The sequence below is a fragment of the Uloborus diversus genome, chromosome 7 (genome assembly GCF_026930045.1).
Source record: "Uloborus diversus isolate 005 chromosome 7, Udiv.v.3.1, whole genome shotgun sequence".
Lineage (NCBI taxonomy): Eukaryota > Metazoa > Arthropoda > Arachnida > Araneae > Uloboridae > Uloborus > Uloborus diversus.
In genome coordinates, this window is record NC_072737.1 from 99,437,017 (window position 1) to 99,450,845 (window position 13,829).

The 13,829-nt window shown below is 31.5% G+C and overlaps 1 protein-coding gene across 3 annotated transcripts in view; it reads right to left on the minus strand.

The window, feature by feature from the left end:
- Window positions 1-13,829, minus strand: part of LOC129226041 (uncharacterized) — a 41,554-nt gene that overhangs the window by 13,481 nt on the left and 14,244 nt on the right. For 2 of the 3 annotated variants that reach the window (XM_054860619.1, XM_054860617.1), the window contains 4 exons: window positions 10,949-11,050; window positions 8,569-8,895; window positions 5,737-5,798; window positions 3,648-3,851 (listed from right to left, as the gene is read on the minus strand). In XM_054860619.1, coding sequence (XP_054716594.1) covers window positions 3,648-3,851; window positions 5,737-5,798; window positions 8,569-8,895; window positions 10,949-11,050 — 695 coding nt within the window. The remainder of the gene's footprint in view (window positions 1-3,647; window positions 3,852-5,736; window positions 5,799-8,568; window positions 8,896-10,948; window positions 11,051-13,829) is intronic. The other variant, XM_054860620.1, reaches the window with a different exon arrangement.

Here is a 13,829-nt window from a genome sequence, read left to right on the forward strand (position 1 = left end):
TCATACATGCTAAAGGGCATGAGCTATTTTACCATTGAAAGAATCGTTTTGCAATAATTCTTCCAGTCGTCAAATCGCTGCTTTGAAGTTATCGAGAAATGTTTTTATGGGTTTTTATGGTTTTAACTCTTGAAGACTATCTTGTGTCACTCCGAGATTGAATAATTATAGAGCCCCATAAAAGGTATTTGTTGATTTTTTTTTTTTAAATTCAATAATCACATGCATTTTTAAGAAGTTACTATGAAAGCATATAATGCACTGAGCAGCTGAAACGTGTTTCTAGCAGAAGAAAGCGATGAACACTCGTTAAATAATCATACATTTAAAAAATGAGCGTAAAAGTGAAAGTAAAATATCAAGGAATTTTCTTGTGAAAACCTTGCAGCCACACCACTTAGCACTGGATTCTCATATTGGACATACTATCAGACTCATATTGGGAACAAAAGTATGAAATATTTAGCCTATATGAAGAAATATCTTCTTAGTTAAAATTAACCCATGGTTCCCTATCAGCTTTCTATGTTCTGAAAAGGCCGGAAAATATTTCATGAATTTCTAAGTCATCATCCAAATAACGAAAAACACTTTTTCTAGTCCGGGAATGTGTCGAGTTTCATCAAATAGTTACTGAGAACCAGCGAGATTTTTCTTAATGAACATTGATTCTCGATTTACATAAATTGAATTCTCCCATTTTCTATCATTCTATTCAAAAAAAAAAAAAAAAAAATTGGGGATGCGACCGCCCCTTCTTGACCCCCTATTTGCCACCCCTGGTTAGACATCCGTACAAACAAAAATATTATCATGTTGTCTTCGAATTTTCCAAACTGTCGGATATTTTTTGCCAAATAAGGAAAGTTTGGATGTAACAGTGACCTCCCGTGACCCCCAATTGAGGCTCCTCTGGCAATCATATCACCTATTTTGCACAAAATATGCACCATAGACTGCTTTACTTCTCTACATGCACATGCATTGCATGCAAGTTCCTAATAAATATTTTACTATACACAATTTTACATATACTTTTTGATAATAATATCGGATATCGAGGTTTGCTTTCAACATATTATTTTTGTGAACATTTTTAGTGAAAACATCATCACAAAGATCACAAAAAAGTGGATAAAAATGCATGGGATGCCCCGAAATACGTTTTAAATAGAAGAAAACTTTAAAGTAAAGAAAGAGACACCAGCAGTTCTAAATCTTCCTAAGGTAAAAATGAATGAAACACGTAAATGTATGAAGAAATTCAGGAGCCACTGTATTTAAATTTAAATAAAACGGAAAATATTGCATAAGATATCACTGCTAAAGATCATTTCAGTATAAAGCGCCAAAAGTTTTTTTTTTTCTGCGGCTTCAAACAGACAAGAATTTGAGGGAGAAATTTGAAAATTACATTATGGGAAAACTAAAACAGTTAAATATTTTTGGAAAAGAAAAAGTGGGGCAGGATGTTTTACAACATATTTTTAAAAATAAAAAAAGATTGCGACCAAAGCAAAATAAAGGGAGGGAGGCGTTTTCTGAGCAAAACCCCATCTTTTTACTTCACCAAAGGTAGACTAAAATTGCATTTTTATAACTGTAATTTCATAAAAACTTCAGAGGAAATTCCATGAACCCGTTTCCATATTATTTTCAAAAATTATTTAAACTTTTTTATTTTTAGAGCGTTTTTGCCGATCCCCGACTCTCTTCTCAACACTTTGAAGATCATCTAAAATTGCAAACATTTTTCGCTGGAAAGTCCCCAAATCTATCCCGTCATCCAGCACTATCAGTTGCATTAAAGGTAGTACAAATGCACATTTACAGTTTTTATTTCAATTTTTTCCCGGAGAAAGATTTCGCCCCACTTTCACATCACAACAGATCGTCTAAAATTTCGTTTTTAGGAACTTAAGTTTGAAAACTTTCCTGGGGCGTGACCCTGATTTCAGCCCTACTTCCATCTTTTTGAAAATCTTATAAGATTTGTTTTTAAGACTAATTGCGACGTGAGGAGGGAGGGGGGGGGGAGAGGAGAAAGTCCCCGAATTCATCTCTTTCTGTAACATCAAACATAAGATACAGTTACGTAGGTTACGTATTTCAGTTTCGAAAACTTTCCGAGGCAAATTCCGAATGCCATTACTTTCCGTTAAATCACCTTAGATGGCCTAAAATTGCATTTCCAACGCTTAAATTTCTAAAAATTCCCGGGAGACACCCCCCCCCCCATCCATTTGAATATCAGCAAAGGAAAACAAACAAAGAAATCCATCCCTCATTTTGTCAACAATCATGGGAGCCCGAAATCTTCACTTGGCACTGGCCTAAGCCTCTGGGAATAACTGGGGGAGGGGGGGGGGGATACGATTTCAATAGAGATCGGATATGTGAGATGGGGCGTAAATAGATGTTAATCCGGCCCTGAGAACAGATGACTTGTTGCCGCTGCTGAGGAAACCAGTTTTGTCTGTTATACACCGTTGGCGTCATTGAAAGGCACGACAGGTTGTCACCACTGGTTTACGAAACGCAACTCTTCCATAAATATATTTTCGAAGCATGAAGTTTCCTTCAAACCATTCCTGCTATAATGGGATTCTGGAAATGACGACTTATGTCTAAATTCATCTCAGGTAAAGATTTCTTGCATTTTGGGACCACTATGTGGGCCAACTCTCTTTTATCCCTCTCAGAAAGCTTTGTTTTCCATCCTCTGCAATACTTCACATTGCTCTGCTGTACGACACATTATCCCATTTTGTGCATGCGATCATGTATGCTGGCTCAATACTATTTGAAATCCTATAATAATAAGCTGCTTGTGTCACTGAGCAGCCAACGCATCACATTCCAAATATCGTGACTTTTTCAAAGTCTGACAAGTCAGTTATTGTTGAGTTTTTCAGAATATTATAATAGCATGCAACTCTTATGGTGTTGAATGACCAACACCTTACATTTCATAATAACTAAGAGTAAAACTCGAGTTCAAAGTGACGTGCATGTTCTGCTTCTTTGAAATGGAACATGCAGTTTTCATGGATGTTCATATTAATTTGTCATCCATCTGTATATAAGGGACCATTATCAAGTAATCAAAAGTGATTCAAGTCTAGTAAGAAACAACAACGTCAAAAAAGCACAAATTGCAGAACTGAGGACACGTGTTTCGGCGTTACAGGCGTTTTGGCTTCTGTCGGATATCTTTTCATCCATAAGTCCATTACTTTTTGCGTTGAAAAAGGCGTTCCCTGTAACGCCGAAACATGTCTTCAGTAATCTGCAATTTGAGCTTTTTTGACTTTGTTATTTCTTACTTTACTTTTCAGCACAAAGGTATTTATTTATCTCATTCAAGTCTAGTTTTAAAAGCATACATTTAAGGCTTTCTTACTATTAATTTATGTTTTGATATTTAAGTGCAACAATTCTGGCAGCTACTAGAATTTTATGTATTTTAAATGAAATATGCAATCTTCTAACAAATTTTCATGCTTTAAATAGGTTTGTAAACTTTCTGATTCAGAACATAAACTCAACAAGAGTCACAACAAAAATATTTCTTTCATAGAACTACACAAAAAAAAAAATAATCAAGCAAATAATACTCTTTTCCAAAAGAAGGTTTTTTTACTTACAGCTTCAGGTAAGTCCCGAAAAAAGTTGGAGACAACATTATAGACGGATTCTTTTGAAGTTTTTGAGAGTGCAATTTTAGCAAGCTCACAAGCAAATGTCAACTGAATGGGAATAGAGTCTGTACTCCCGCATAAAAATTGTAATGCTGTTTGAAAAGTGCGTGGTGTTACACAGTGCTTCAAGGTACTAATCACATCCACAAACTGAAAGGATAAAATAAGAAGTAAAATTAATGAAAAAAAAATCATTATCTATTTCTTGGTAAAATCTTTATTAGCATTATGAAAATGCTATAGAAAAGATTTATTATAGGAAGAACTTTGAGAATACTTTCAGACAAGAAGTAAGTATTTTGAAAATTTTTGCTCCCTCTCAATTAAAATATGTGCACATTTTTCATCATACAAGCACACAGGAGGTGTGGCTGGATCCTTTTCTCCACATTACCCCACCTCTTAGCAATGGGTCTTAGGTTATGTGGCCGGTTGATGCCAGCCAGTTGAAAATCCTTCATGTTCTCTAATGGCGACTGGGGCACATTAAATATGTTCGTAGTAACTAAGTCCTCCAAGTTCCCAATCCAAATCAACACCTCTGGCAGTAGCGGATTGAAGGGGGGGGGGGGCAGGGGGCCGGTCCCCCCACAAAAGGATGAACTTATTTAACTCCTTTATTTACTACTTTTTAGTTGACTTCATAGCATTTTAAAAAAACACAAAATGAAAGAAAACATATAGTAGTTTCTTGGGAAATCCATAATATTAATAGAGACGGCATATAATCTCTATATGTTATCTCAACTGTATCATAGCTTCAAAAACAAATCAGCAACTGCTTTAAAATTCACACAGAAATTGTCCTGAATTTTTCAATAAAACTTATATATTTAATAGCCATGATTTTCTTAATTAAATAATATTTTGCAGTTAAAATACTATAAAATAATTTATAAAAACTCAAATGAGATATGGGTATATGTGTTTATTGAATAACCTTGCCCTCACATTATAATCATTATGACATTGTTCCTAATTAAAACCGCTCATTGTATAGCATTTCGGTTTAGTATTTAATTGGTTTGAAACCTTAAAGATGTTTTACATTCATATTCAAAGTAATGCATAATATTTATGTACTTAGAAGTATATAATTAGCCTGAAGGGATCCTAAAAAAAATTAAAAAAATTTTTTTTTAAATAAAGTAATGAAAACTTTGTAATGATACATCGCATGTGGCGGGGGGGGGGGGGGGTGCTGGATCAGGGGTCCAGATTTAAAAACAAAAAAAAAACAGCTGTCTTCAGGGCCCCATCCAACCATTTAAATCATGTGTAGCGGTAGGTATGGGGGACCCACGAAAGTAATGTGTAATGTGGTTGATCGAATTGGGGTCCTATACTGCAGTTACAAAAGTTCGTAATTTTGTGAAAGGTTTAAAAACTGACCTTTGTTTTAAAGCAAACCTCCTGTAAGTAAAGGTATAGAAAAAAATATAAATGATTTATGATATTAAAAATTTTAACACTAGTTATATTTTTGCATTGATGGTATATTACACAGGGAAGACAACTTAACAATGGTCCAAAAAGGCTTTTTTTTTACATGCAGCATAAAGAGCTAGCTTTTCGAAAGAAAGCAAAACACTTGTGATCTTCACTCTTTGTTTCAAATCTGCACATTTCTATTTGTACATTTAGTAAACTTACCCTTCTTTATTTTTTTCAAGGTTACTACATAGAAAAGTATATCCAATAACAGGTGACCCTTGTACACAGGTATGAGGCACGGTTGCAAAGTGTTACAACAGTTACCTTGAACTTAAACCCCCTAGGTTTCTGTGGTTGCAAGTTTAGGTTAAGGCAATCACATAGAAATTAAGTGGTGGCAATATGCCTTTTCTACAGAACTGCACAAATGCTAAAAAATAGAACTTTTTATTTTTTTTAGGGATTTTGACTACCAAATAAGGCCTTAGAGGGAACCCTAAAAGAAATGCTTGAAAATAGGGCCTTTATATGGCCTTATGAGTGCCTGTTTAAACACAATATAAAAACAAAATAAAATGTATAAAGGATGGAAAAATCTTACAGAAACATTTGTTCCTTGGCGAAGAATGTCTTCAACAGTTTCTTTTTCATCAGAATCAAATTCTAAAATCATGCAATGGATCAATAAATTAAAAAAATTATTTAATTAAAAAGTGATAGTCATGTTGTAATAAATATTTTAAAAGGAACACATACTAAGATTCAAGTATTTCTCTTTATATGCACATAATGTACATTATTAACCGATTTAATTTGAAAAATTTACAAATTAAAATTGTTCTGATTTTTTTAAATATGTTTTTTTAATTATTGGAAAAAATAGTTATGAAAAGAAACTTAACTAACAGCATTTTAAATTTTATTTATAAAATTTTTAATTTAATACAGGAGCATGAATTTAGTAGCAATACTTTGGTAATGTTTGACTAATGAAATTTTTCTACAAAATGAATAATTTGACAAAAACTAAGCAAGAAAAATACACAAACCAATTGAACAAAGTATTTTGTTTGCTGATAACACATTGCATTTTTCCTTGTGTGTAGCAAAAATGGATTACCAGAAGTTTACCTGTCAACTTCTATTTCCTAAATTACTGAATATTATTCTTTAACAAAATGAAGTAGAGACAGGAAATTTGCAGAAAATTTCACAGGATATAATTTAAATACAGTACATAATAATACAGGATATAGTAAATTAAACTAGCTGATTGACTAATAAAACTAATATAAAAGTGTACTATATACACTAAGATCCATACCACATTTATTATAAACACTAAGCAAGATTTATTTAACCTGATTCATGTCTAAATAAATCTTGGAAATATAAGCTGACTAACAGTTTCTTATATAGCAAGTACTAGAAATGACACTACCAGACATTCAATTTTACCTTAGCTCTATTTTTTTTTTCTTTTCTTTTCTTTTTGCAATACAAGGTTTTTTTTTTTTTTTTTTTTTTTTTTTTTTGAGAAATCACATTGTTTATTGTTCTCATTTGACTGTCCTTGGCGTTACGCTGATTTTATTTTCCCCCCACTTCCCTCTACAGCACCACCGTTGACCGGCTTCTCTCGATGCTGCTCCTCTAGCGAAAAGCATCTCCAGGTTGCGTCCATATCCTACACGCATGCATGCATGCAAACATACACCTACACACACACACATACCCACACAAGCACACACCTACACATACACACATTCATGCCTGTACACAGACAGAAACACACATATACCCACACAAACACACACGCTGACATATACACACTCGTGATTGCGAAAAACATAATTTGAATTCAAAATGTCAAAATTCAATTTTTTTTTATACATTGTATTTTTAAAGAGTTTACTGATCAAAAGTTGCTCAAAGTTTCAACAGACATGGATGAACTGATTACTGTTCAAAGAACTGATTACTGCTTAATATATAAATGAAGACTGAATTAAACCAGGATTTTTCAGCAGGGCAAAAAAACAAATCAAGGAAATCACAGGAAAAAATAGAAATCGGGGAATCATGAGCCTTGTAAAGGGCTCCACGTATGAACTGTTCAAAACATGATGGTAAAATAATCAAATAATTTTAACTAAAGTTGTTACACGTATAAATGAAAAAATATATATGTATCTTAAACAAAATCATAACACAGGGCACAAAACTTGCCTAAGTTTTTTTTTTCTAGAACAACAATTTTTTTAGTACATTAAAGAAAAAAAAATCAGACATGTGATACTTGCACACTTAATAGTAGATTTAAAAGTTGGCGTGAGTGATTTTTTTAATAATTTGGTAACAATAATTTTTCCCTCATCAACTTTTCAAAGCGTCTGATATTTACCCGGGAATTAAAGAGGTGCAGTAGCGTCTCTTTATATCACGTTTTGGTCTTATCCCTGCCCTAACGAGCCGTGAGGCGAAAAGTAATTTTGAATGATTTATTTTAGTGTTTGCTTCAGCTAATAGAATAGATACCATTAACTATACAAAAATATGTAATAGAACAATACTTGCAGCGTACGCTGACAGAGAGTAACTGTTGGGGAGGACTAAGTTGTCGCACTATTCGTCTAAATAACCGACATACATTTCCGAAAGCTATGCAACCTTGAAATACCGAAAGAAACTCTCAGAATTCATTGGGAGAGGGTTGGGGAGTTCCTCAAGGTCGGCTACAAAGATGGCCCCCACTACCAATATAAGGGATGGTGGGATAATGTGAAATATATGACAACGGACGGGAAATAGACCAATATGCAACTACTTAATGGATAAAAAGGGGTTTTTCTTTAGTTGTAGGCTTCCTTTTATAAACCCTCAACATTTCTGGAAAAAAATAAACAGAATGAGTGACGATATTATGTGTATAATGATACTAAAGCCCAAGAGCCTGAAGCAAGTCTCTCTGAGTTGTAAGGATCAAGCATCGTCAAGTGTACTTTCGAAACACATTTCAGAATTACGGCAAACGAATTCACAAGCTGTCAATTCTCACATTTGAGACGTATTTCCCAATCTTCTAGCATACATAAGAAGTATGAATGTGATGAATGCTTAGCAACCTTAAAAAAGCTTGCGACCTTTTTAATACACAATCCAAAAACATAGTCTCGTCCCAAAAATTATGACACATAGCCTCAGAAGATTGCACAAATGGGTTTTTTGACACTCGACGATATAAACTTATCCTGTGAGCTCGGTAATAGTAAAAGTATTAAAATTGTATAGATTAGTAATTTGGAGATTCGTGAGGGGGGAACAAGACTTCTGAGGGTCAAGTATCCACACTGTCTCTAATACTTTCCAGCTAGAATTTGAAAATTTAAAACAATTATAGACAATACCTATAGATTAAAAAAAAGTAACTTACGGTTATTTGTAATAAACACGGTCAGTTTACTTATTGGTCCAATTGTAATGCCACTTGAATTAAACAACTCTACAGAAAAATGCGATTCTGCATCTTCTTCCAGATTTAACAGTTTTACTTCCACAGTTTTCTGTTTTTCACCTTCAGAAAAAAAAAGCTCTCCTTCATTGGAAATAAAATTAAAACCCGATTTAGCAGTTCCATCAGAAGTTTTCCAATGAACTTGCGCTCTGTCACTGCAGTCTCCTTCTTGAGATACACAGATTGTCACTTTGCCTTGACTGATTGGAACAAATACAGTTCCTTCTTTGAACTGTAGGAAATTTCCTGGAATTTTCAATTTGATAAAATGCAGTTTAAAAATAAGCTTTAAAAATGGCATCATAAGTTCATTGAAATAAAGATTGAAATAATTTAATAAGATAAAATAGAGTCAAACCTTGTTAACAAAAACTCAATGGAGAAGACAAAATATTTCGCATTAACTGAATTTCGTGTTAACCAATTTCCACATTTGATCAATGGAAGTAAATCAAATTTTTGACAACCATTAGCGTACAATAGACACAAGCAACTGAGAAAAACTGATGAAAAACAATTTTTCTTTGAATGAAAAACTTCTTTCTAGTTTAGTTTTAGTAAGAAATATCTTTAATGGATATTAGCAAAACCATGAGCCATGAAATAAGGTATAAAGCATGAACAGTTACAATATTAGACAATAGTCAAAAATGCAAAACCAATTAGAAATTTTTACATGCAAATATTTTTATGCAGTTGTTAAACACAATTGAGCATAAATACTAGTCTGTTTAACCAATGCCCTTGTAAAACTAAATGCTTATCACTTTCTGGTTTTTAACATAGATCAAAAACCAACTCAAAAATGTGCGGATAACACTGTCATCTACGAGAGATATCTGAAACTAATAGTAGAAAAATTAACAATTGGTTAATTTCTATGTTTAAATTTAGAAACTAACCAAATAACAATTTAGTTTGAACTATTTTGATCCATCACCACAGCAACGCCTTCATTGATGGCCATTGGGTAGTGCTGTTCTCCGCATTATTACCAAATACGGGTAGTTCTCTTTTTGAGGCAGATGAGATAGGCAGTTAGTATTAAAGAGGTGTTAGTTAAGTTAATATGTTTGCTTCATTATTGATTTTTGAAGGTACAGTGCAGAACCTTTTATCCGGGAACCAATAAACCGGGAAACCAGAAAACCGGCAACTTTTTCCCTACTTTCCCGTTATTTTTTTAAAATAAGCAATTTTGGCAGTTTTTGAAAAATTAAGCTTTTTTTTTCTTTTTTTGAAATACCAAAAAGAATATGAACGATTTCTTAATAAACAACATATTACTCACGCATAACTCGAGAAAATGTTTGCAAACACTAACTTAAAATGGTTATCCTTTATGCGGGTCAAAATTTCCGAAATATTTTCTTGAACTAAAAAGTACATTCGTAAGTTTGAAATTTTCGTGTTTTATTCTAATTGATAGCTAAGGAAATGAATATTGTCGCATAGAAAGCGAATTTTTTTTATACACATAGTAGAAATTTGCAGATTTAGGTTCAAAAACTTATTTTTTGCCCTTCCCTTCATTTTCTTTCGTTTTAAAACATCGAAAAGTGGTGGATTTTTTTTTTCTTTTCCAAACAGAATGTGAGGGTCTCATGTATTATGAATAACTTAAGTTTTTTAGTGTTTAAATTATTCTCACAATAATAGTTTTTTATATTTCGATATTCATAAGCATTTCTGAACTGTTTTCTTCTTATTTTAATATGCTTAATTATTTATTATATAGTAATTTAAATTTTACAAACAATCGGCCAATAGCGCTTTTTAGCAATCCAGAAAACCGGGAAATTCAGATATCCGGGATAGCGATGGTCCCGAACTTCCCGGATAATTGGTTCTCTACTGTATTTTAAAATAATATACAAGAGGTATACTATTTTTTTTTATTATAATGGATCATGAAAAAAATCAAGTTGCCATTTTAATTTTGGAAATTTTATAACATAACTATATTACAAGAGAGCTTCAAGTATTGATGGAATAAGTGTTCATTTACTATCGATAAATATGTCTTATGTAAAATGAAGAATAAATATTTAAAATTTTAAAATATATATTTGAGGAGTGATTTGGTACCAGAACTCTATTCACTGCCCTTTCTGGAAAAATAAATTTCCTTCTCACAGTACATTTATCATGACTCAACTTTTAGTTGGTGTTACAGTACTAGAAAATTTACGAATTCACTCTTGAAAATATGCATGTATGAAATCAAAGTTGTTTTAGCTGCACAAAGCTTAATTTAAATTTACAATTAAATATCAGTTGTGATGATATAGATACATACCGTGTTTTTCAGTTTGTCTCTTTTTTTCAAAGATGGATGAAAAGTTTTTCATTTGATTTGCAATTTGCTTAATCACTAGTTCTTGTTCAGGACTTAAATTAGCTACAATGATAATGAAAATAAAAGTTCAAGTCACATAATGCATCTAATAGTGCTAAATAAAATAGTTGAGATAACTGAAGAAACCAGAGGCTTTTTTTTTCTGTTAAAAAGTGTATGATTTGTCCCAGGATAAGAGGATTTCTTATGTGTGATGTGTCTTAAAAGAACTTGTTAAAAAACTGTTTCAGTTTGTTCTATACTTTGAAACATTTTTGTAAACAAATAAATATAAAATGTAAAAAATACATTTCACAGTAAAAAGTAAAAAATGCTAATTGTGTATCTGATCATTTTCAGGAACATGTAATCATGTAGCAAAAATGAGTAATTTTCCGTACATAAGTCAAATGAATATCTAACAAAATGGTTTTTGTAAAATATAACAAAGGGAAAAGATTGCATAAAATGATTACAAAAACAGAATTAGTATTTTAGGAGAACAAAATCACACATTTATTTTATGAAAGCATAGAATATAGTCAAATTTTCAATGAAACTAATTTAATAAAATGATGTTCCTTTAAACATGTTTCAAAACTTGAATTCACATATTATCCTTAATAGGAAACTGAACCAGCCCTTCTTATATCAAAAAATTTGTTCTTTCAGAATTAAATGTGAAAGAAATATCAAAACCATTAGATTACATAAACTACAATGAATAATTACAACAAAATATATTTTTCATTCACACACTACTGTGGAATAATTAAAATTGCTAATTGAAAGTTATAAAAATATAAAATAACAATAAGTACATTATAATTGGCCATTAAAATGTCAGAAATAAAGTCATTAAAACATAACTTCTTTAGAAAAGAAAAAAAAACATTAAAACAGAGTTATATTCATGAATTACTTTCATTCATTTGAATTCAGCATGGTATAAATAGAAAATGTATTTTGGCTGATATTACAAACACTCAATAAATTGAACAAATTACTTCTTTGACATTTTTTTTAAGTACATACGGAAGACTTCCTTTTGTCTGTAGCATGATTAGAAAATGTACATTTTAAATGAAAAACCATACAAAAGTATGGAAAAGACATATTGAAGTTTAAAACTATTTGACTGTTTCGGCTAAATTTATTTCAATTTCCTCTGCAGTTGAAAACATTCTACAACTAATTAAACTGCAAAAATAATACAGCTTTTGAATAAATTAATTAATCCACATTTATACTAAAATAAGAAGTTTGTTCATGGTGCAAGTTTAAGGGAAACAAATAGGAAGATGAAATTTGGTATGCACATAAAGATTTTGCTGAAACTGCACACCTCAACATGGGAGCTCTGTAAAACTATTTTTTTTTTAAATCATTCCAGCTTTTATGTAACATATTATACAACAGATGTTGAATGAATTGAATCAGAGGAATATATTTTTAAACGATTCCAGAAAATCAAAATTATTTTTGTCGGAAAGGAAACAATTTTGTAAACAAAGCAGTTTTTATGCTTGAATTTTTAAAAAGGGATTTTTATAAAATTACGCCTTTCTTAACCAACTCAGTTTCAACCAAAAAAGCCTATTTTTCAGGGTTTTTTTTTGCTAAAAATCCAAATATTTTTCTTTTTTCAGAACTTTCCCCCCTAAAACACAAGCTATTAATCTTTTTTTCTACAACTTTTGAAATGCCGAACAAAAGAAAGATGTTAATGCTGTTGGGTTGAAACTACAGATGTAAAATTTTTAGAAGTTTTGAAGTGATGGAAAACAAAATGTTTTTTTACCGATTTTTTCGGGAAAATTTAAAAAAAAAATGGAAAAATTAATTTTTTTTCATGAATAAAAATAGGGCTTATTAATAACTCTGAGTTTCTTGGAACATATAAAGGGTTAAGCATTAAAAAATGTATGCAATTCACACATCTTCTTTTTCTGCTTGACAGAAATGCACATAAAGGTAAGTTTAGAGGAAAAAAACCTTTTTGTTTTATAACTGAGAGCTTTCTTGGTCAAACACCAGAAATAAGTCAAGTTGTCATTCAACCAATAATATTGGGTAACGTATGTCTAATCATGACCAAGCAGAACAACAGTTCGTTTGCTTGTTGTGCCTCGGCAAACAGTATTTGATGTGATATGTTGCTTCAAGTGGCTTGGAAATGATGGTCAATGTCCGGAAAGTGTACAAAAACGAACAGTGAATATTTCAGTTAATTGTCAAGTCATCCAAGGGGAAAGAAGAAATTAGAAAAAATTGCACCTGAATTTAAGTAAGAGAAATTTCTAATAATTTTTTTCTGAAAATTTCAATTAAAATGTCTTAAAAAATTCAAAAAATGTATTTTTTTTAAATTTTTCCAGATTGGAAATAAACTCCTTCGGAAAAAAACGTTTTTTTTTCGAATGTTTTCATCCCCAGTTGAAACCAAACAAAGTCAGTTTTGTCCACTCTTTTGATCTCCTTAGTTGAAGGAGGGAAAGAGTGTCCTATTACCTCAAAAGCACAGCTGCTAATAAGAACAATCAAAATAAATTTCTGACATTGCTGTTGCAAAGTTCCTCCAGTTTTGATACATTAGACACCACAATCTCTCACCACAGTCGAGTTGGTGAAGGTTGGAGGAAAATTTACTTTAATGCTGCATTTATTTTAAGTAAAATATTTTTTAACACATTTTTTTTAATTACAAAAAAAAAGGATTTTCTCATGTTATTAGCAGTTTTCCATAAATATTATGAAATTGTTTTTTACTGTCAATTGCTCTATTAATTTTTTTTATAAAAAAATATACACAACCTTCAACAAATGAGATATAATTTACAAT